The sequence below is a fragment of the Notolepis coatsorum genome (assembly GCF_963971535.1).
Source record: "Notolepis coatsorum genome assembly, chromosome: 1".
Lineage (NCBI taxonomy): Eukaryota > Metazoa > Chordata > Actinopteri > Aulopiformes > Paralepididae > Notolepis > Notolepis coatsorum.
The window spans coordinates 27,054,965-27,079,502 of NC_140165.1; the positions used below are offsets into that span (position 1 = coordinate 27,054,965).

At 43.6% G+C, this 24,538-nt stretch overlaps 1 protein-coding gene across 1 annotated transcript in view; it reads left to right on the forward strand.

Annotated features, from left to right (window-relative positions):
• Positions 1-17,879, forward strand: part of LOC311227837 (protein Shroom2-like) — a gene marked incomplete at both ends in the record, with an annotated part of 86,249 nt that extends 68,370 nt beyond the window's left edge. The window contains 5 exons of the mRNA XM_084313675.1: positions 5,866-6,831; positions 8,231-8,776; positions 10,168-10,336; positions 16,669-16,941; positions 17,607-17,879. Of these exons, the coding sequence (XP_084169801.1) occupies positions 5,866-6,831; positions 8,231-8,776; positions 10,168-10,336; positions 16,669-16,941; positions 17,607-17,879 (2,227 nt within the window). The remainder of the gene's footprint in view (positions 1-5,865; positions 6,832-8,230; positions 8,777-10,167; positions 10,337-16,668; positions 16,942-17,606) is intronic.
• Between the last annotated feature and the right edge of the window lie 6,659 nt (positions 17,880-24,538).

Genomic DNA, 24,538 nt, shown 5'->3' on the forward strand with positions numbered 1-24,538 from the left:
ATACAGCAGTCAAAGTGTATATTTTCAGCACTACGTTTGTTTGTCGTTAGAATGTCTCGCGTCTATAATAATAATAATTGATATTCTCCGTTGGTTCATTAAAATGTACTCAAGCATAGTAACAGACACAATATTTCGGACACTGTGAATACATTCCCTGAGGTCCATAGATGTCCCTAGTTACCAGGAACATGCAAACGGATCTTGTAGAACTTAATCTTCCATTTACTTGGGTATGTACTTTTAGGCGCATTTTCTGAAAATATGGCTAGGGCTTAATAAGAGGTTAAAGTGCTTTAGGTACCAAGTGTTAAAGTGCTAATGTGCTAATTTTATTGCACTTGAATTGTAAAGGGCTGGAATAGATTGCATGTTCATTGTAGATTGCACATTGCCCTTTTGCACAGAAGTGTCAGTATTGCACAAGCTATTGCAATGGATAAGCATACATAGATGTAGCTACTGTATGTACGCATTTTGTCAAATGTCATATATACAGATTGTAATCATATACGTACTATTGTAATTAATAAATGTATCATCAACACATAATGTAGTTGCAGCATACATGTATCAAGTGCTATGCACATAAAATAGTTATGGGATCAGTCCATGCACAAGAAAAACAGTAACCCCAGTTGAGTTTCCCCATCCTGCCGCCTGGGACAGTTAGTCACTGGGACAGTTCAAGTCACTGGGACAGTTCAAGTCACTGGGACACACAATGGCCCACGTACTTTCTACTACAGTTTAAAAGTTATTACAAGCCTTCAGACTTTTAAAGGTGGAGTATGTGGGGCATTCTCTTATAGATGTTACTACCCTTTAGTACTGACAACACTGTTTGGCCATAAGTGGTGTGTCTATAGGTCACCTCACAGTCCCCTCTCAGGTCGCTTTCACACAGGGGCTGTTTGGTCCGGACTATCGGACCAGAATTCGATAGTCCGCTTTTTGGGGTTTGTGTGAATGCGCGTCAAACTCGGTCCGCGGACCAAACACGCGAACTCTGGTCTGACCAAAAACATAGGTCTCGGTTCGCTTCATCGGACCAAATGCGGACCAAATATAGGAAGTGCTTATTATTATTATTACCGCGCGCGGCATTCACTGCAAAACAACACTATCTATCTATATAACTGTGCATCTTGGGTCGAAGGAACACCCGGCTTATTATTATTCTTACCGCACGAGCGGCATTCACTGCAAAACAACACTATCAGTCCGCACACACAGACGCGCGCGCGCGCACACACAGGCTCGCAGCCACACACACACATTTCCACTCTCTATTGTCCAATAGACGAGCGCCCTTTTCGACCGCGTGACATTGTTCAGATAGTTTGGTGCGCCTGACAAATTGCTGTGTGAATGCAGACGAACCAAATGATGAATGCAACAATGTTGTAACTTCACCACCAGAACCGCACCGAGTCCACCAAAACTATATGTGAAAGCACCCTCAGAGTGGCCCTGGTGGTGGTATAATGAATTAACTTTGGAGGGGGGTACAAGTCCATTCAAGATCTTATACATGGAACACGCTTATTTAAAGTTTGTAAAATGATCAAAACTCATTAGAGTTTCCTGTCGAATAATTTTTTTTTTTTTTTTAAGTGATTCAATTGGTTTGAGTATTGTTACTGTACACCTGTGGGAGACCAGTTTGTGAAACAATACTCAACACGTAGATCATTGAATGCCTGAACATTCTTGCCGCGTCTACTGGCAGAGATGACCTGATTTGCCAGAAGTTACTCAGATTGAATTTCACCGTGTTTGTGACTTTCTTCCACATGATTTTTAAATCAGAGCGTAGTGTCTAGATTAGAATGACACCAAGGTACTTACATTCCTGCACTTATGTCAAGCTCTACCCCCATCAGGAAAACATTAGAGTGCATTATCTCTGTTTGTGAACATCATACATTTTAGGTTTTATTTTAATAATAATTTTAATAATTAATAGACATGAGTTGGTGACATTCTTGCACATGACTGACTTTCCATTATTGAAACACTGGCATGAATGCTGTGGCTGGTCTGGTCTGGTCTGGTCTGATCTGGTCTGGTCTGGTCTGGTCTGGTCTGGTCTGGTCTGGTCTGGTCTGATCTGTCCTGGTCTGGTCTGGTCTGATCTGGCCTGGCCTGGCCTGGCCTGGCCTGGCCTGGCTTGGTCTGGTCTGGTCTGGTCTGGTCTGGTCTGGTCTGGTCTGGTCTGGTCTGTTCTGGTCTGGTCTGGTCTGGTCTGGTCTGGTCTGATCTGTCCTGGTCTGATCTGTCCTGGTCTGATCTGGCCTGTCCTGGTCTGGTCTGGTCTGGTCTGATCTGATCTGGCTTGCCTAGTCTTGTTTTAAATCATTTGTATTTTTAACACTTTAACACAGAGTTTAGGTCTGTTTTTCTCCAGTGTTTACAAACATTACCAATGTCGTAAACTAACCTTCACAGTCCAAATAAATATAGCAAGTGCAACATTTACCTGTTGGCTAATATGCTCAGTCAAGACACTAGTGGATGAAAACACTTCTCCATTCCTTTTATTTTATTTATTTTATTTTTTCTGTCTCTGCCTATCTCTCTGTCTCTCTCTGCCTCCCTCTCGCTCTCTGCCTCTCTCTCCTCCTCTGTCTGTCTCTCTGTCTGTCTCTCTCTTTCTCTGTCTCTCCCTGTCTCTCCCTGTCTCTCTCTGCCTCTCTCTCTCTCTCTCTCTCTCTCTCTCTCTCTCTCTCGCTCTCGCTCTCGCTCTCGCTCTCGCTCTCGCTCTCGCTCTCGCTCTCGCTCTCTCTCGCTCTGGCTCTTATTACTCTCGTGGCCCATGTCCCCTGGCTGGACTAGTAAACATTGTCTCACACTCACCTGAGGAATGTTTTCCCTAAAGCTTTTTACCTAAGTCAGGTTCACAGGCGGGAGTAGCAATCGCTACCATGGTAACCACTAATGAGGATCAAATATACCTCTCAGTAAAACAGGTTGATGATGATGATAATAAACCTCTCAGTAAAACGGGTTGATGATGCTAATAAACCTCTCAGTAAAACGGGTTGATGATGATAATAGACCTCTCAGTAAAATAGGATGATGATGATGATGATGATGATGATGATGATAATAAACCTCTCAGTAAAACAGGATGATGATGATAATAATCCTCTCAGTAAAATAGGATGATGATGATGATGATGATGATGATGATGATGATAATAAACCTCTCAGTAAAACAGGATGATGATGATAATAATCCTCTCAGTAAAATAGGTTGATGAAGATAATAATAAACCTCTCAGTAAAACAGGATGATGATGATAATAAACCTCTCAGTAAAATAAGTTGTGATGATAATAAACCTCTCACTAAAACAGGTTGTGATTATAATAAACCTCATTAAAACAGGTTGATGATAATAAACCTCTCAGTAAAATAGGTTGATGATGATGACTAGGACAGGACTATAAATAGTGCCTGTCAAATGAGCCATACTATTGTCGCCATAGCTATAATAATATAGAACACACGTTGGGTCCGCAAACATCGTGAAAATTGTCAATAATGCTGGCGCCAGGCAGTACAGATGGAAAAACAGCGTGGCGCTCAATGAGTTAAAGGAACACGCCAACATTTGGGGAAATTAGCTTACCGTCTTCTCCAGAGAGAGACAAGAAGATAGATACCAGTTTCCTCTCTGTGCGTTCAGTAGAAAGCTATCTGGCTGCATGTTAGCCTAGCTTAGCACAATGAATAGAAGCGGACATGTACGGGTAGCCTACGTATTGTCCAACTAACACCTCTCCCGAAGGCTACTGAAAGAACCACTAAGCATGTTAGTTGATTGCTGCAACGGTAGGACAAAGGTAGAAGATAACACACACAGGTGGATCTGATATAATTATAAGATTGAGACCAAGTCAGATTTCAGAATATAACGAAGGATGATTTATTCTAGTCACACAGGTAAAGGATTCCACTGCAAGTGGTCTTACGCAGGAGGTCCACAGATGGGATGCAGTGCAGATGGAATAATGAGCAGTGACTGACAGCAGATTTTATACACGTAAACTCCTCCCATGAAGTAGTTTCACTTTTCATACGTACTGACCTCTGATCCAACCTCACCCAGTCAAAACGTCCCTGAGATCCAGTCCGATCTGGTTTTAATAAGATACATTTTAAGAATGTTCTCAGGCGGTCAGGTGGCGTAGCGGAGATTGCGTTCGTCACCAATGCCGGAGATGCTGGATTCGCGTGTTCGAATCCAGCTCCCGGCGTTGTCACCAGCTTGGCTGGCCGTTCACACTAATACAATTGGCAGTATTAGAGGGTGGGAAAGCTGGCGGGTGGGTCCTGGGCGTTGTGGACAGCGACCCCTACAGTTCGGTCGGGGTGCCTGCTCAGCAAGGGTAGGATCTGGAGAGAGGTAGTGCGGCCTCCCACACGTTACACTCTCCCAGTGAGAATCTGCGCGGCCAGGCTGGCTGCCGGCTGGCTGGCTGCACATGTGTCGGAGGAAAACATGTGACAGTCTCCGGTCTCTCGGACCAACAGTAGGGGAAAGTGCGCAACAACCAGGAAGGGTGGGATGGGAGAAAAATCGGAAAAAGGAGGGGGAAAAAGATTTAAAAAAAAAAAAAAAAAAAATCTCAGGCGTTTGAGAGCCTTGAGGAACAATGGTTCACTATACGGCTTGAGATGGGAGTGCAGGTGTTCCGAATAATCTCAGATAAGGTGTTTCCCAGTAAATTTCCAATGGGTGAGATTCATCCATAGACGCTTAAAGAAACAATTCATCTTTATAAGGTCGAATTAAATTCATTAATTTACTGTCAAATACCTTCAGGAAATTGGCTTACCGTCTTCTTCAGAGAGAGACAAGAAGATAGATACCAGTTTCCTCTCTGTGCGTTCAGTAGAAAGCTATCTGGCTGCATGTTAGCCTAGCTTAGCACAATGAATGGAAGCGGACATGTACGGGTAGCCTACGCATTGTCCAACTAACACCTCCCGAAGCCTACCCATACATGTCCACTTCCATTCATTGTGCTAAGCTAGGCTAACATGCAGCCAGATAGCTTTCTACTAAAGGCATAGAGAGGAAACTGGTATATGAATATCCTGATGAATTGAAAATGGGGGACCCTGATGTAAACAAGACGAAAGTCTTTCTCTGGTCTGCATCCCCTTAACAATTGTGTGTATTGAGCTGTACTGTATTGTACCCATTCTGCAATCTGTTAATAAAGTTTTCAATCAATCAATATATATCTTCTTGTCTCGCTCTGGAGAAGACTGTAAGCTAATTTCCCCAAATGTTGGCGTGTTATTTTAAGATAACTTATTGTTAGCAGTAGACAGTAGTGGGCCGCATAGGATAGCGTTGAATTCTAATGTTCCTTTTGTAAATGACTAATTCACTTGTCTGTCATTTATTATTTATTAACAGTAAATATTGTATATTAACTTGACCGATTGACTGATCGTCAAGTGATTTAGTTTACAGATGATTTAGTTGTAAGACAATTGAACACTGTGTTTGAAGCTGTACTTGGATGTAAGTCTAATGATGAAGTGATGGATATATTGAAAGATGAAAGACTGGAAAACAATTAAGGATTTATTTCAGTAAGGGCTATGACCTGATAAGTATCTTGCTTCCAATTTCCTTTTAGTTTCATTATTATTTTATCGTACTTTATTATTTTTCTTTTCACAGCACATTCTTTTTCATTGTTATTTCTTTGATTATTTAATTGTTCGAAATAAACTATTCATTAATTTATTGATTCATTCATTAATTCATGTGTCAGATTGGTTAGCTTTACTGATTGATTGCTGTATTTTGACATGGTGGTATTTCTCTGCCTCTTCCAGAGGGCAAAGTGAGGGCAGATTACGATACCAACCATCCCCACTCGACCAGCAGCCACAGCCCTCTCACTGGACTCCCAGGAGCGACACCACCCAGGCCAGAGACGCTCCGCTCACAGGCCTCTCCGACCACAGGCCCCAGCCGGAGCTTGCCAGGCCCTCCCTCGCCGTGGTCCCTGCGGGTGCTCCCAGCCACCACAGCCCCAGTGCTGGCTCCAAGCACCCAACACAGCCTTCCCAAAACAAGGCCCCAAGGCCCCATTTAGGCCTCAAAACCACATCCTCCTTCTCCTCCCAGGAATTCCTGCCTGGCATCCAGGCAGAGCCAGCCACGATTCACCAGCCCCAGCACAGTCCTGATGCCCAGCAAGACGCCACTGCCCAGGGATGTCCTGGCTCCTCAGCGGGCCCTGCCCAGGGATGTCCTGGCTCCTCAGCGGGCCCTGCCCAGGGATGTCCTGGCTCCTCAGTGGTATGTCCTGGCTCCTCAGTGGGCCCTGCCCAGGGATGTCCTGGCTCCTCAGTGGGATGTCCTGGCTCCTCAGCGGGCCCTGCCCAGGGATGTCCTGGCTCCTCAGTGGGATGTCCTGGCTCCTCAGCGGGCCCTGCCCAGGGATGTCCTGGCTCCTCAGTGGGATGTCCTGGCTCCTCAGCGGGCCCTGCTCAGGCTCTATCTTCCTGCCTCCAGAAGACCTACGGATCTTCGGACGCCTGCAAAGAACTAGGAAAAGTGGAGGGCAGGGCACAGCCGACCGCCACCACCAAGCCATTACCACCACCCTCCTCCTCCTCCTTCACTCTCTCCTCCAGGACACCCTCCTCCTCCTTGACTTTCTCCTCCAGGACAGATCTGTCCGTTCCCTCGGCAGATGGAGGGCGGTCTCCCTCTCCACAGTTTGCCCCACAAAGGCTGACGGACAAGCCACCGCCAGCCACCGCGTCCACACAGGAGGACGACGCCCCAGCCAGGTAAGCAGCTTATAACTCTCTCTCTCTCCTCTTCTCCTCTCACATCATTACTTTAAGCTTTGTTTACCCATGCCACCATTTTACGACTAGAGGCCCGTGCAAGGAGTACAGGCTTGAGATGATCTCAGTAAAACAGGTCAATGATCATCTCTGACATGGGAGGCAGGAAAAATAGGGTCTGAATGTCATTAATAAATAGATAAATACATTTAGATGATTAGATGCAGTTTAAATTAGTTTTCCCCCCTTTCTGAGCCACCAACTGCCATGATAATAATAACAATAATAATAATAATAATAATAATAATAATAATAATAATAATAATAATAATAATAATAATAATAATAATAATTATTATTATTATTATTATTATTATTATTATTATTATTATGAATACATGTGTTATTTAAAAGCGCTTTTCAAAGACACTTCACAGAAAAAGAGACAAGTCAAATGAAATCAAAGGAATATAGGAAAAAAGTCACATTGTAGAACAAAACCCACCACCACCATTGAAGCGGACATGGCCGGTTAGCCTTCGGGAGAGGTGTTAGTTGGACAATGCCTAGGCTAACCGGCCATGTCCGCTTCCATTCATTGTGCTAAGCTAGGCTAACGTGCAGCCAGATAGCTTTCTACTGAACGCACAGAGAGGAAACTGGTATCTATCTTCTTGTCTCTCTCTGGAGAAGAGGATAAGCTAATTTCCCCAAATGTTGGCGTGTTCTTTTAAGCCATATACAGACCGCTATGACCTTTTGTTACAAACTCCTCCCCTGCCTTAATCCTTCCCATCTTTCCTTTGTCAACATGATTTGATTTGAACTAGACACCCTACACACCCTCAAGACCCCTACACTTGCTACACTGCCTGAGACCCACACCTATTTGGGCTCCTCAAAGCGAAGCAGGCTATTTTCGGTCCTCGCTCCACAATGGTGGAATGAACTTCCCACCACAGTCGGGACAGCTGAAACCTGCCCAATTCTTTTTATAATTTCTTTAAATTTTTTTTTTTTTAATAATAAACCTTTCTGTCTTTTACTATTATGTACTTTTCTACTAAGTAATCTACTATGCCTATATTGCTACCTACTATGATAATGTCTATACTACGTATGCACTGACTCAAGTCACTTACCCTTAGCCGCCAGAGTTGTACTTTTCCTGCTGACTTGTTGTACACAATTTGTAAGTCGCTTTGGATAAAACATTTGCATTATCTTCAGAATTTTGATAAATATTCTAAAACATTTCATTTTGAAAACAGAGGGAGGGGGGGCTTGATTTGATGTCCTATAGTATGAATAACGTTGTTGGTGAAACCATGCTTGTGTTTGTGGTGAAACCATGTTTGTGTTTGTGGTGAAACCATGTTTGTGTCTTGTGGCGTCTCAGTAACACACCCACCAGGCCTGGGAATGGAAGCAGTGAGGTGATGGAAGTGAACAGTGCGGTGAGGAAAGTTCCGGTGAAGATCGTCCACGCCGAGAGCAGCTTGGAGCGAGAGGGCCGTGGCTACCTGGCCCACAGCGAGGCCGTCTCCGGCGTGTCTCAGGGGCCCCGCCCCCCCCAACTCGCCTGCTTAGGCTCCGCCTCCTCAGGGCACCCGGCCTCCCTGTTCAGTGCCTACACGCGCCAGGGCCCGCCGAAGGTGGAGAGTGCTCCAGGCGGCCGTGGCCCGTCACCCTCCCTCCCCGGGACTGATCACGGAACCGTCTCCACGGGCGCCCGGCGGTCAGAGGAGGACGCCAAACGAGAGGAGCTGGCGAGGGACATCATGGACAAGGACAAGTCTCTGGCCGACATCCTGGACCAGAGTCGCATGAAGACCACCATGGACCTGATGAAGGGCCTCTTCCCCCAGGGAGAGCATCTGCTGGAGGGGGCCCTCCAGCGTCGGAGAGGTTCCACCAATGCCGGCGCCAAACAGCCTGAGGAAAGGTGGGCTATACGTCTGGGTTCTGACTCAGTGGTTCTCAGCCTTTTCTTCTGTCAAGAACCCTCAGAGTGATACACATAAAGCTGCAGAACCTTAAAGGAACACGCCAACATTTTGGGAAATTAGCTTAGCGTCTTCTCCAGAGAGAGACAGGAGGTTAGGTGTGTGTGTGTGTGTGTGTGTGTGTGTGTGTGTGTGTGTGTGTGTGTGTGTGTGTGTGTGTGTGTGTGTGTGTGTGTGTGTGTGTGTGTGTGTGTGTGTGTGTGTGTGTGTGTGTGTGTGTGTGTGTGTGTGTGTGTGTGTGTGTGTGTGTGTGTGTGTGTGTGTGTTATATTATATTATGTGTGTGTATACGAGTTTGTGTATATATTGATATGTGGGACTTCGGACTACAGGAAGACTAGCTGGTGCCATCAGCTAATGGGGATCCTTTTTAATAAACAATAAATAGATACCAGTTTTCCTCTCTGTGCATTCAGTAGAAAGCTATCTGGCTGCATGTTACCCTAGCTTAGCACAATGAATGGAAGGAGACATGACCGATTAGCCTAGGCATTGTCCAACTAACACCTCTCCCGAAGGCTAACTGGTCATGTCCGCTTCCAATTTTAGCTTTCTACTGAACGCACAGAGAGGAGACTGGTATCTATCTTCTTGTCTCTCTCTGGAGAAAACGATACGCTAATTTCCCAAAATGTTGGCGTGTTCCTTTTAAGATTCTGTCTCAGGAAACGCCACCTGAGAGGACTTGATCACTCTTTCAAATTCACTTAGATGCATCTTGCTGATCAGTCCTTTCTCCTCACAGTCCAACTTCAGGCACAAAAAGATAGTTGTGATTTCTGGAACCCTGTTTGTTACTCACCAAATGATGTTGTCGTACAAGCCGACCGAGACTCACTGAAATCTACTTTGTGTGCACCGTGGAGTAAGTCGGCTTGTACAGACAGGAGCTCGACCCCATTAACTTTGCATTGGTTTGTGTGGCTAACTATCCGGAGCTGGTATGAGGAACAGCATGGCTTGTGCTGAGAAAGGACTTTACTGATCAGGACTCTACCGATCAGGACTCTACTGATCAGGACTCTACCGATCAGGACTGTACCGATCGATCAACAACATCATTTGGTGAGTAAGAAACAGGGTTCCAGAGATTGAGTCTGCTCAGCCTTGACATCGCCTGCCCCCTAGTGGTCAAATGGCAGACCGACTACAATGTCTCTACTGGTAGATGTTGGCTGTTGAAACCCCGTGTATCCACCAACCACCACTGTGGCTGATTCACAAAATGTGTCATGTCTTGGCGCATAGACTAACAAGCACGGTCTATCTCATATGATAACCCATGATGTGTGTGTGTTTGTGTGTGTGTGTGTGTGTGTGCTCTCATCAGGCGTGATGAGGATAGGGTGTGTGCCTCAGCCTCCCTGGTGCCCAGCTCGTCCTACTACAGCACGTCTGCTCCCAAGGCCGAGCTGCTCATCAAGATGAAGGACATGCAGGAGCAGATGGAGGACGAGGACTGCGAAGACGAGCTGGACGTTGACCTGGCCAGCAAGAAGGTACACTGTCCCCTAGGGTTTCTGCAGGGTTAACGGTAGGGCTGGGCGATATGGCCTAAATATGATATCACGATATTTTCTGACCTTTCGGCGATACACGATACGCATCACGATGTTTTTCTTTTTTTCCCCAAAATTCATTATGAGGCTTACCAAGACAGTATTTGAGTTTGCAAGCTAACATTAAAGACAAAATAAAATACCCATGCATTTAGCATTTTTATATTATATATTAGATTTAGATTATTGGATTATTAGATTATATATTGCATATATTTAGCAATGAGATATTATATGATTTAGATATGAAATATGATGAATTGAAAATGGGGGACCCTGATGTAAACAAGACGAAAGTCTTTCTCTGGTCTGCATCCTCCAGTCCGCTGTTGACTGTTGTTGTATTGAGCTGTACTGTATTATTTGTACCCATGCTGCAATCTTTTAATAACGTTCTCATTCATTCAGTCGGCAAACAGAATCATTTTGATTGACAGTCGCGTCTGCCAATTACGTCACATCGCTTGCACCCGCCCTGCTGTTCTTAGCACCAATCGGAAAGCGCGTATTTATTTTTTACTTCCGCCATTGGAGAGCTCAATGACAATAACAATGGCAGCTCGCCGCGGCCGACGTTTAGCTTTTAGCTCCGCAGAAGGACTAAACGACTGGAGGCATAATGATTTTACTTCAACGGATGTTATAATAAAAGCCTTTCCATACATCTGTCTGATTGAAAACGTTATTAACAGACCGCAGAATGGGCACAACTGAGTCAGCACGGGCTGAGATATGAACGAGCTTGCTATATCTAGGTCGACCTCGGTCGGCACTATGTAAATACGCTGATGTTATTGAAAGTGTAACTATATAGAGACCTCTGAACAGGTCCTGCATTATTATTATTATAACGTTAATGCCACAAAACGAATGCCTTTGTTATCATAAGTAGTCACTTTTGATGCAGTAGTGTGTGTGTGGGGCGGCGCTGTTCAAAAGTGTCAACGTGTGGACCAGATTGACGCGACACAAGCCTCTTGGGCAAAACATCACGATATCCACGATACGTTTAAAAAGTGTATCGTTAATGAACTGTACCCGATATTTATATAATATCGTCATATCGCCCAGCCCTAGTTAACGGGTTAACCTACTAATACCACGGCCATCTGTAGTGTGGTTGTGAAAGGGTTAACCCTTTGTCGCGTGACAATGAAAGGGTTAACCTTCTGTATTGTCACAGTGAAAGGGTTAACCCTTTGGTAGTGTGGTAGTAAAGGGTTAACAGGTTAAAGCCTGGGTCCCGTCTCAGACTGAGTATTAGGGATGGGTACCGAATTCGGTACTTTTGAGGTACCGAACCGAAACACGTCGGTACTACCGAGTATCGAATCAAGTGAGAAACCGAAAAAAAAATTAAAAAAAATATTTTTTATTAATTTTTTTTTTACTTTTCTCTTTTCATGTCAACGTTCACACGCACAATATATGCTTACCTAGGATTTGACTTGATTCAACAACAAAGCAGTCGGAGCAATGACAAGCCGAAAACTGTCGAAATTGTAGTTATTTGAAGTTTGGATTTTTTTTTACGACTGAGGTAGGTAAATTTAATTTCGACAGTTTTCGGCTTGTCATTGCTCCGACTGCTTTGTTGTTGAATCAAGTCAAATCCTAGGTAAGCATATATTGTGCGTGTGAACGTTGACATGAAAAGAAAAAAGTAAAAAAAAAAAATGAATAAAAAATATTTTTTTTTATTTTTTTTTTTATTTTTTTTTTAAAGTACCGAAAAAAGGTACCGTTGGGTACCGGTATCGATTCACAGGTATCGGTTCAAATGTGAAAGGTACCCATCCCTACTGAGTAAGGAATCAAACACTCAAGCTGTCCCAAGTAAAAACAAAAACAAAAAAAGCATACTTAACACTTTGAGCGCCAGCTATTATCCTCATCCTGTAGTCAATGGGCCAGCTTTCCATTGTCCATTTTCACGATGCGTTTGCAGAGCTATATCTATATAATTTTGTATTGCATTTTCCATTATTCATACATCAGGGGTCTCAAACTCAATTTACCTGGAGGTAGAGTCTGGGTGAGGCTGGGCCGCATCAAATATTCCACAAAAAAAGGGTTTCAAGTATTCAAAAATAAAAGTACAACTGATCCAATCTTCTCACAAACTCACTAAAACCTCACAAACACCAGCAACTGCGCATTCTCAGTGGTGTCAGTGGACTCATCCACAGCTATGGAAATGCACTGTGCATTTTTTTTTATTCTATAACAAAGCTGTTTAATCAAATCATCAGCCAGTATTTCAGTTATTCTGGTTGCTGTGCTATCTGAGGAGGATTTGCTTTTGTTTGCCTTCAAACATGGTCTCCATCACTTCAGTCATACATTATTTTATTATGTATGCATCAGAGAATGGCTTCTTGTGTTTAGCCAACACCCATGCCACTGAGTGAGGACTTGGTTGCTTTTTCTGGTTGTGACATAGCTTTAACAATAATTCTGCTTGCAGCTTGATATGATGATTTCATTCCATTTATTTTTGTGGTTCTTAGCACAGAATTTTGAGGAAAGGCTGCATAAAAATAACTGTTTTGTTTCGTAGTGGCGTTTCAAATATGCCACTCTTCACAAGAGCTACCGTTTCTTGGCATAATTAGGCACATTAGTTTGGTGCTGGGAGGATGCACGCATATTTTTCAGTCCATTCAGCATGATGAGCATGCCATCTTTTTCTACTAACTGCCTGCTGGCGAAACTAGGCTACTAGCTACATTTATCTCACGGAGATACTGTAAAACTGGGAACGAGGTTACTAGCTACAGTACCTGCAGATTAGACTACCTGTAGATGCGCTGTCAACTCGCTCTGACTCGGACCCGCTGAAAGAGACAACACTCATTCCGTGAAAACCTGCCCTACTCTGCTCTGATTCGCAGACTGTGGGTGGGGGGGAAAACTAGGCTGGTAAAGCTATGCCTCCTAAAGTGTTAATCGGAAATACAGAAATACCGGCTACAGGCTTTCCGGTTTCCGGGCACCCCTGGCCTGATCTGTTTATAGTCCCCAGGGAAACAAACAACAAGCAGACGCTCGTACATCGAGGGAGGCGATAACGAGGTTGTTTCTGGGGGGAGTGCATTTTCAGGGGCGGGACTTCCTATCCGATTCCCACTTTCGGCCGTAGTGCTTTACCAGGCTTTATCTCTCGAGATAAAGCTGGGAACGAGGTTAGGGAAAAACGCTGACGGGACGCTGAATGTGATTGGACCAGAGTAGCCAGACACACACAGACAGGCAGAGCACTGCTTGCAGAGGAGACAGCGGAGAATTTCGAGAATGCCTGCCATACGCACTGGATATATTTTCCTTCCACTTGGTATCACTCTGGAATCACGTTTCAACCAAGTCACTAACGTAACGTTGCTGTCATGAGCCTGCGCTATGGTAGCCTACAAGTGATAAAATAAATAAAACATCCAACTCGCACAACGACTCGGCAAACAGTTGCGCGCGGGCCGCACTAACACTAAACTTTGATGTCAAGTAGGGGGCAGCAAAATATCATCCAGCGGGCCGCAATTGGCCCGCGGGCCGCGAGTTTGAGACCCCTGCTTTACATGTTTTCCACATCACATCATTGTGATACAAAACTAAAAGGATAGGAAAGCCAACCTGAAAAATAAAAAAAATTAATAAACAAAAAAAAACTGAAATAAAGTCCAGCACATTCCTCACATTGATCATATAATCAGTCGTTACATGTTAAGGTTACACATGACATATCTACTGTATAATTATAAAATGTACAGAGAGTATAAGCTGGACCTAAGATATCCTGACTTTTATTTACCTATCATTCTCAAATATGAACCCCAAGTCTTTTTGAACACATGTAAGCTATTATTAACTTTGTGTATAAGTTGCTCAAAAGAGGCTAATCTAGCTCATCATTCCACTCTCTGAAGTTGATTTTCTCTGTTGATTTCCAATGCCTCAATACTATCCTACATCCTGTTATGAGGGCCAGCTTTATCCAAGAGCATAAATGCGAGGATAGTTCAGCCTCCACCGGCAATATGCCCAATATACATAATGCAGGCCCTTCAATGAACCTCGTTTCCAATATGTAGTTGATATATTTAATAATAGCTGACCAGGAGTCCTGAACCATCTCACATTCATATAGCATTCATATATATTCTATATTATAGCTATGGAGACAATACTATGGCTCATTTCACAGTCACTATCTCTCGTCCAACATGTAAACAAATAATTTTTTTCATGTATACGTTCGCGTGTTATCCTGTGGTGAATATTGTATAGTTTCAGAGTGATCCGGGTTAATTCCTGAAAAGCTTTGAGTTATGGAGCGCTATGTGAATTTTGCTGAAGTCGTTTGCGTTGCTTGCCTGGACACGTTACTATTTCAAAATCAAGATATATGTTTCATCATGAATGCATCAAAAGGGGGGGGGGGGGGTCGTTTTTTGATGCTCTGATCGTCAGCAACGGCATACGTTTTGGAGTATGTTACATATGATCGTTGCGATCGATGTGAAATCATTGTTGGATCAAAGTAGGCTTGATGTCATATAGTCCTTACCTTTACTAGGAGGTATCCCAAAATGAATATTCAAATTGTCTGATCACGATTTCAAGTATTGATGTACATCGGGTCCCTGACATGAAATGGCACAAAATATGCATCAAGTGTGTTCCAAGCGTTCCAAGTTGCTCGAATGAACCGTTTCACTTGCCTGAATCCAAATTCTCCGCCTGGATCATATAATATGTAACACACAGTGTGAAATAAGGTTTCAAAGGGTAGGCGATACTGCCACCTAGCAGGATTCGGCCGGCATTGCACTCTCGAGGTCTCAGAATGAGTTCCAATGGTAACACAGAGGTCAGTGAGAGTGTATAGGATATAAAAATCGAAAAAACAATCTAAAAACGTAATATTACGTTTTTGGCGCTCAACGGTTGGCGAGTAAACATGTAATATTACGCGATTGGCCGTGAATGAGTTAAAGGTGCTATAAATAACATCTTTATGTACAGTAGAGTAATCATTTTCTTAAAATAATATATCCACAGAAAGGTGCAGAATAAAAGTGTTGCTTCCCCCCCCAAATAATTATTGATTAATTCATTTATAATTGGAGGGTCCAAAATGTATGTTGTTTACATGTTGCAGGCATGTATTCCCTCCTTACTTCCCATTTCCCCATGTAGAATGCACCTGATAAATTACATGCTGGAGCTCTAGTGTGGCATCTAGTGGCTGAATGTTATCTATACGCAGTGGTTCCCAAAGTGGGGGTCACGACCCAGCCACCGCGGGGGGGGGGGGTCGCCAGATGATTTCCAAAAGTATTATAAAAAGAAAATTGTATGCAGTCAGGCCACTGAACTTAGAAGCAGGCCAGCCCAGTGTTTCTAGTTGCAGCGGCGCAATAGTTAGATAACCTAGGTGGGGAACAACCAGGAGATCACTGCAACTCACACAAGTTGGAGAACTATCTCTCTCTCTCTCTCTTGCTCACACACAAAGGGAGCCACATGTGATTGGTGGAGGCGGGACCCTTACAAAAAACAAAAAAGCGTACAATAAGTACAGTGTTGCTCGAAGGCATGTGAACCCCCCCAGGAACAGCCAGTCCCCAAACACCCCACACATCAAGGAGGAGGAGCAGAGGTCTCTCTGTCAGCATGTACCTGTATAGGAGGAGGAGCAGAGGTCTCTCTCTCTGTGTCCTTGTCTTCATTATTTATAAAAATAAATATAACCATAACATGTAATTAATTAGCAATAAATACGCAATGCTATGCAAATATCAACAATCATGTCAAGTACAATATAATAAAGTGTAAACCTCTCTCTCCTAAATCACATTATTATCCCCCCTCCTGCCCACCCTATCTCACTCTGTCTCAATCCCTCTCACTCTTTCCCCCTCTTTCTTTCTCTTTCCATCTCCTACTCTTTCCCTCTCTTTTTCTCTCACCATTTCCCCCCCTCTCTCTCTCACTTGTTCCCTCTCTCTTTCTTTATCTCTCCCTTGTTCCCTTTCTCTTTCTTTCTCTCTCCCTCCATCTCTCTCACTCTCACATGTTCCCTTTCTTTCTTTCTTTCTTTCTTTCTTTCTTTCTTTCTTTCTTTCTCCATCGCTCTCACTTGTTCCCTTTCTCTCTTTCTCTCTCTCCCTCCCTCTCCATCTCTCTCTCTCACTTGCTTCCTTTCTCTCTCTCCACCTCTCTCTCTCCACCTCTCTCTCCACCTCTCTCTCTCTCCCCCCCCCCTCAAACAGCAGGAGCTGATCTCCAGCCTGGCCCAGAAGCTGGAGGTTCTGCGGGAGGCGCGCCTCAGCCTCCAGGAGGACGTGGAGGACAACGATGCGTTGGGCCGCGACGTGGACGCCACGGTGCAGCGCCTCTGCCGAGCCAACCAGCTTGACAAGTTCCGCATGTTCGTGGGCGACCTGGACAAGGTGGTGAGCCTGCTGTTGTCGCTGTCGGGGCGGCTGGCCCGCGTGGAGAACGCCCTCAACGGCCTGGAGGACGAGGCCCCGCCCGAAGAGAAGGTACGAGCAAAGACTTTACTTTTTTATTTGTAAAGTAAATTCAATTGACTCCGTTTTTAGTAAAAATCTATAGATTTTTTGTACATTCAATTGACAGTTTTTTTTTATCTTGACATAATGTAACAATTATGATCTTAGAGATATTACCACAGTGAACTAATGGTGTAAAAGAATATATTTTAATCACAATGTATTGAAGACTGTGATGTGTCGACAATCGTTCCAATAGTCAAATCATAACCCCTAATAATCGCAACTGAACACGCCGACATTATGGGAACTGCGCTTACCGTCTTCTCCAGAGTCAGACAAGAAGATAGATACCAATTGCCTCTCTGTGCGGTCAGTAGGAAGCTATCCGTCTGCAAGTTAGCCTAGCTTAGCACAAATGAATGGAAGCAAATACAGACCAGCTGCCTCTCCTGGAGTTTTAAGCTAGGCTAGTGGTTCGTATCTGCCTCCATTAATTTGTGCTAAGCTAGGCTAGCTTTCAGCCGGTTAGCTTTCTACTGAATGCACAAAGTGGAAATTGGTATCCATCTTCTTGTCTGACTCTGGTGAAGACAGTAAGTGCATTTCCCATAATGTTGGCACGTTCCTTTAACTGTGATATCCCCCAGCAATTATTTAGTTCACTCATCATCACCCACCATCTCCTCCCTCAGCGCACGCTGACGCAGAAACGCAAGCTGCTGATGCGGCAGCACGAGGACGCCAAGGAGCTGAAGGAGAACCTGGACCGGCGGCAGCGCCTGGTCTCCGGCGTCATGGAGGCCCACCTGGACGCAGAGAGCCTCGCCGACTACCGGCACTTTGTCAAGATGAAGTCTGGCCTCATCATCGAGCAGCGCAAGCTGGAGGACAAGATCAAGCTGGGAGAGGAGCAGCTCAAATGTCTGGTGGACAGCCTTCCGCTGGAGCAAAGGGTGCACTTCTGAAGACCACCAGTCCTCAGGCCATGGCTTGCAATGGTGTAAATAGGTTTCTCTGTGATTGCTATTATGCAGCTGAGTGACGCAGTCCAGTAGAGGGCGACAGTGAGACGCTATAGTGACACCGTCCTGTAGAGGGCGACAGTGAGACGCTATAGTGACACAGTCCAGTAGAGGGCAACAGTGAGACGCTATAGTGACACAGTCTTGTAGAGGGGAAACAGTGAGACGCTATAATGACACAGTCCAGTAGAGGGCGACAGTGGGACGCTATAATGACACAGTCCTGTAGAGGGCGACAGTGAGACGCTATAGTGACACAGTCCAGTAGAGGGTGACAGTGGGGCGCTATAATGACACAGTCCTGTAGAGGGCAACAGTGAGACGCTATAATGACACAGTCCAGTAGAGGGTGACAGTGGGGCGCTATAATGACACAGTCCTGTAGAGGGCAACAGTGAGACGCTATAATGACACAGTCCTGTAGTGGGCAACAGTGAGACGCTATAATGACACAGTCCAGTAGAGGGCAACAGTGAGACGCTATAATGACAAAGTCCAGTAGAGGGCAACGGTGAGACGCTATAATGACACAGTCCTGTAGAGGGCAACAGTGAGAGGACGATATAAGTGTTTGTCTGCGTCCATTACACAGTTTGTTAATCTCATTGACTGTTCCCAACACACACACACACAACTGGAGCTGATGTGTTGGAGCTCTGGGACCTCTGATATCTGCTCTGCTGGAGTTAAATGAGCTCCTTAGAGAGGCTAGTTATTGAGTTAAAGGTATACCCACCCATTTTAAGAAGTCTATCTGATTTGCCATGAACTTGTTTCAGTCTGTCCTGAAAGCAGCTGTATTGGTTTTTGAGATGTTGAAAGTGGAAAATAATTAGATTTTGCATGCCGATAGTATATCGATACAGTGACGCCAAATATGTTTTGCTTGACAATCCCATTTTACTACAATAAAAATTATTGGTATGAGGTGAACAGACTAAATAATGTTATGTTATGTTATTAACTCAATCAGGGTCGTGGCGCCAGGGAGCGCTAGAACGCCATCGCTTTAATAAATGGGGAGACTGCGAGATTTGCGAGTGCTTAAAATATATCTTATATTATAGCTATGGGTCCAATACACCCGTCAATTGCCAGTGAGTTGCTTCCAGTCAACATACACAAAAGAGATTGTTTTTTCATCCGTACATTTCCGTTTTATACTGTTTTGAATATGAGTATAGTTTTGGTGATTCTTAGTGATCCCAGGAAAAGACGCGATAATAGCGTTTTAGTGGAATACACTAAACACGTTGTCATTTTTCGCCTGATTATCGAATCTTCCTGAAATCAACGCTAGATTATCATTATTATCCTTCCTTGTGCATACATGAAATGGCCCTCGTAGCGCGGCACCCCCCCCCCCCCCCCCCAGCACACACACAGCACACAGACAGCTTCGATCGCGGTAGAAAGAAATATCAGATCAACGCAAGATTGGATATATAGAGTCCTTACCTGGTCTCTGATGTAATGCAAAAATAATTATCCAATTATCTGATTGTCGTTCGAAATACTGCTTGTGGAGGTCCATCCCACATTGTCCGGCATTGCATATGAAGGGGGGGGGGGGGGGGGGGCAGCATCGCAGATGTAACGTTGTAAGCGCTCATCCTGCCGGAGTATTTAAACCCCGCCCGCACGGCTCAGATCGGCCCAGAAAAGAAACTACACCATTTCTAATAGAGTGCAATACCGACTGGAAGGCGCAGGCGGCGGTATTTGCCCTTTTGCAAGCTCAGACCCATTTCCAATGATAACATCAGGCTGGATGGATGAAAAATGTATGGATATAGCTAATAAAAGAAATAACGATTAAAACCTGAGTTTTCTCGTTATTGGCGCTGAACGGTTGGTGAATTAACCAGACTTTTCTCGTGACTGGCGCAGAATGAGTTAAATAAAACAGATGATGATTCCCACCTTTACTGTTGACCCCATTGACTTCCACTAGCATAGACAACAAATGCTAATCATTTAAACTTCCAACACCTTGAAAACCAGGCTTTTCGGACGGACCAAAATAACTCCCAGTTTGTACCAAACCGGATGGGCCTTTTGAAAGAGGCGGAGTGCCCCTTTAAACAGAGTGTGTGTCAGCCAGTGCGGGTCAGTGATGTTCCACGTCGGTTTGGTGCTATGCTCATCGTGAGGTCAGTGACCTTTGAAACTCTCCAATGTGACTGAGCGTGTACTTTATATATCATGCGTGTTTAAAAGGTAATATTTTCTAGTAATTTATTCTAGCTTTTTTCAATATTTACTTATGGAAAGGAGCAGGATTCGCCCTTTGAACTTAATCTCACCTGTTGACGTATTTGCTTATTTTTTCTCAAATGAAATTATTCTAGAATATATTATAGGACATATACATTGATTCTGGTTAACTGCAGTTCTATCCTCTGAATGACACATTTGTTCCTGCTGTTTGTATTATGTTCTTATTCCCCTGCACCGCTACTGGTACCATGGCAACGACTGTCAAAACTACCCCTTTTTTTCTTTTTCTTTCTTTTTTTTAACCCAACTTCCTACATTCTTTGAACGTTGTTCCTTTTCTACTTTGTACAAAAATGGGATTTGAGTAGCGGGTTGGTATTTTCTATTGAATCCAAATGTTGTTGTTGTTGAAATTGCGATAAAATAGTTAGCACTTTATTCCTTCTGGCTTGCCCTGTTCACAGGCTTCTCTCTCACCAGTCTGAAGATGTGTCTTCAGGTAGCCAGCTCACCACTGTGATCTTTCAAAGAATTGTATGGATTGTGTACCTCAATATATACAGCCCCCCCCCCCATACATGACATATGCAGTGTACTCTCACTATCAACTTGAACGCAATAAACCATGAAACCCTAATAAACCATTACACTCTGGTGATTATGTCCTTGGTGTTCTTCATACTGTAGAATTATCACTAGTCAGTTTGTTAAGGAATTTCACACTTGCTGTGCCATGGTGAAATCTTCCTCTACATATTTCTCTGAGATGAGATATCGTAGTAAATACTGTAGGAATTCACAGATGCTCCAGAACAGGGGTACCACGATTTCTATATATTTTTTTGCATGGAGGGGTCTGGAAAACATAATTAATGGTGGGCCTTGGGCATGGATTATCCCACCAGTGGTCCCCTTGGCAAGAATCAAATCAAATTTATTTGTAAGGCTCGACAACACACGTTAATGTCCCCATGGGCCGGACATGTCTTCTTTAACTCATTCACTGCCAACAATGAGTATACTCGTTATTTGATCGTTATTTCTTTTATTCGATATTTCTATTCATTACAGGCACACAGACTCGGGGTTAACATGGGGAATCATCATGAGAAATGAGAATGTAAAAGTGCAATACCGTCCGCATCACGCTAGACGGCAGTATCGAGCACCCTTTATACCCTTGTATCTTTCTCTGTGGGACAGCCACACGTCTCCGGTTTCATGTTTCCTTGTCGGGCAAGGGCAGCCGTTCTGCCGGTTCCATCGAAGCGTGTCAAATATCTCCCATTATGCCATCGACCAAATGGACATTGGATATACCAGATGGCGATCAAACAATTGGAATATTATTTTTGGAATACTCCCGATCACAGGTAAGGACGATTTGACGTACATTTTTTTATCCTGCTATGCTTTCATACCGTTCGGGCTGATAACCGTTTTTAGTGTTCAATGCGAATGCCGTTACTGACAATCAAATAATCAGAAGCGACCTCCCCCCTTTCATGCATTCATGATGGAACATAATAGTTATGATATAGATTTCATTTTATTTACATTTAGTCATTTAGCTGACGCTTTCATCCAAAGCGACTTACAAGTTCTGTACGACAAGTCATCAGGAAGGGCACAACTCTATCAGCTGAGTAACAATGTTCATCAAAGTGTTGAGTGCTACATTGTAGGTTAGTTTATTAGGACAAGTGCTTGACAGTAAGGTTAGTTAGGGTTAGATTTAATAAAAAAAAAAAATTAATTCAGATAATGGTTGAAGTGGGTCTTTAGTCGACGGCGAAAGATTGGACGGGTTTCGGCTGTCCTAACTGGGGTGGGTGGTTCATTCCACCATTGTGGGGCAAGGACTGAGAATAGGCGACTTCTCTTTGATGACCCTCCCGAAGCTTGGATAGGAGTAGGTCTGAGGTGGCCAGAAGATGCAGAGTGTAGGGGTCTTGAGGGTGTGTAGTTAGAAACCATTGACCGGAGGTAGGCGGATTTCGGGATAATAGCGTATACAGGCAAGAAACGGCAACGTCTATAGTGGAATCGACGTATAGGGCTTTAACTCAGGATTTCATGAATTACCCTAGATCGCTCTAAAACCATACTTATATTCACCACGGTATAACACGTGAATGTATGGATGGAAAAATGTATTCTTTCTCACATATTGAACGATAGGTGATAGTATGTAGTACTATGGATCGATAGGGCCATAGTATTGTATCCATAGCTATAATATAGAACAGGGGTCAGCAACCTTTACTATCAAAAGAGCAATTTTTTACCCCTCCCACAAAATTAAATTCCTCTGGAGCCGCAAAACCAATTTACCCTTAAAATGAAGATAACACAGTGTATAACTTTATATATAGTTATCCCCAAGCATACCCCACATCTAGCATAAAACGCCTGACAATTGCATACCCAAATAATTTGCTATTTATTACACTTTATACTTATAGCACACAGTTTGTTGCATTAATGGAATTATAAAGCAACAAAAAGAAAGTTTTTGACTTTGTATTGCTGTTTTGACCTGTTATAACAAAGGAAAACCTCTAACTCTTATGAAGAGGAGAAAAAAGGCTGGCTGTGTAGACCTATTTTTAAATAAAACACAGAAGAGGAGACAAAACACTGGTGTCTGTAGACCGACTTTGAAATAAAACCCTTAACTATTCAGGTATATTTGAGTCATTCCCTTATTTGTGAAACATTTATCAAATAAAAAGTAGTCCACTTTGAAAAAAGACTACCATGTGTAGACCTACTTTGAAATAAAACCCTGAACTATGCAGCTCTATTTGAGTCCTTCCCTTATTTGTGGAAAATCTATAAAATAAAAAGTAAATTTTTAGTTGTTCGCAAATTTCTCACCATATTAGGCATCGTTAGTCGTGAAAGCAAATTAATCTGTCCACGCTGAATTAAACCCTCTATTTTCCTCAGACTTTCCTTTTTTTGGATTTATCCATGGTTAGCTTACTGGGGGGGTCGGAAACTCAAGATTAACCACTTTTAGGTGACTAAATATTTTTGTTGATGAAATATTTTTTCATTTCAGTGTCACAGTATGACATCGATTTCCAAAATAAGAAAAAAAATAATAATAATGTTTTTATTTATTTTTTTGACCAGGTCAAAGCTGACCAGGTCGCAGCTGATTGGCTAAAGAGCCGCATGCGGCTCTGGAGCTGCAAGTTGCCGACCCCTGATATAGAATATAGTTATAGCTCTACAAACAAGGTGACTCAGTCCTATATTTTAAAGCATGGCAATGTGACCACAGGGCCAAGGCTAATCCCCGGCGCTGAATGAGTTAAACAAGGCAAGAAGAAACATCACAATAAATCAAGAACAAAACAAAAACACCATAAAGTCCAAAACATTTCAAATAAATAAAATAAATACAACACTCCCAGACATACATACCCCACGCGAAGGTAAGGAAAAACTCACTAAAACCTAGCAATAGGAAAAAATGCACCACAGGCAATGTGGAGGAGAGAAACCTTAGAAGGGCCATTCAAGGGGGGATCTCCCTTCTTAGATGTCGGTGATAGTAGTGTTGCAATAAAACAGCCGAAACAGTTGGTAAGCATGCACTCATATGTGTAATGAAACACAGATAAGTGCATGCAATAGCAACTAAACATTTTGAAAGATAAAAAATAGAGCTGATGGCGGATCTATTTGACGCATGGGGGCGGCGCAGAGAGGGTCGCATCCTCCCGGTCATCACGGGACATCCAACATTCCGGTCATCACCATGAGACAGCCACAGACAGGGAGACGGGACAGGCCTTAGACAGTTCGCGTGATTGTGATGGGCGGACATAGCAATAGATACATGTCGTAAGCATAATTATGTGAATAGAATAGATATATGTAGTAAGCATATTATGTGAATAGAATAGAAGTACTTAACCCAGCAATGAACTCAACGTCTAAACCACGTTGACAGACCACGGACAGAAGACGGTAGGTGTTCTGGGCCCCTCTGAGGACAGACATAACTAGAGGGTCCGTTTTGCTTTTGTGACGACCCCCACTCTACCTGCAAATGGGGGAGTGCTGACTCAGAGCATGGTGGAGTGGGTCGTTAGCCCAATCTGACTCACCTGGTGTATTTATGTTCCCTGTCTAATTCCCTCTGGTCTGCTTCTCCATCTCCTAGGAACAGGTTGTCCAGCACCCCCTTTTGATCCTTTTGACATTAGAATACTAATACTCACACCACACGCACCACAGGAGCACACGTTCTCACTCATCCACACACTGCATTCACCACTGATTCTGATACATCCATATTCATTGTTTATGTCATTATTCTTTGGTTATAGGTTTAAATAAATTATTTTGTTACATTGCTATCACAT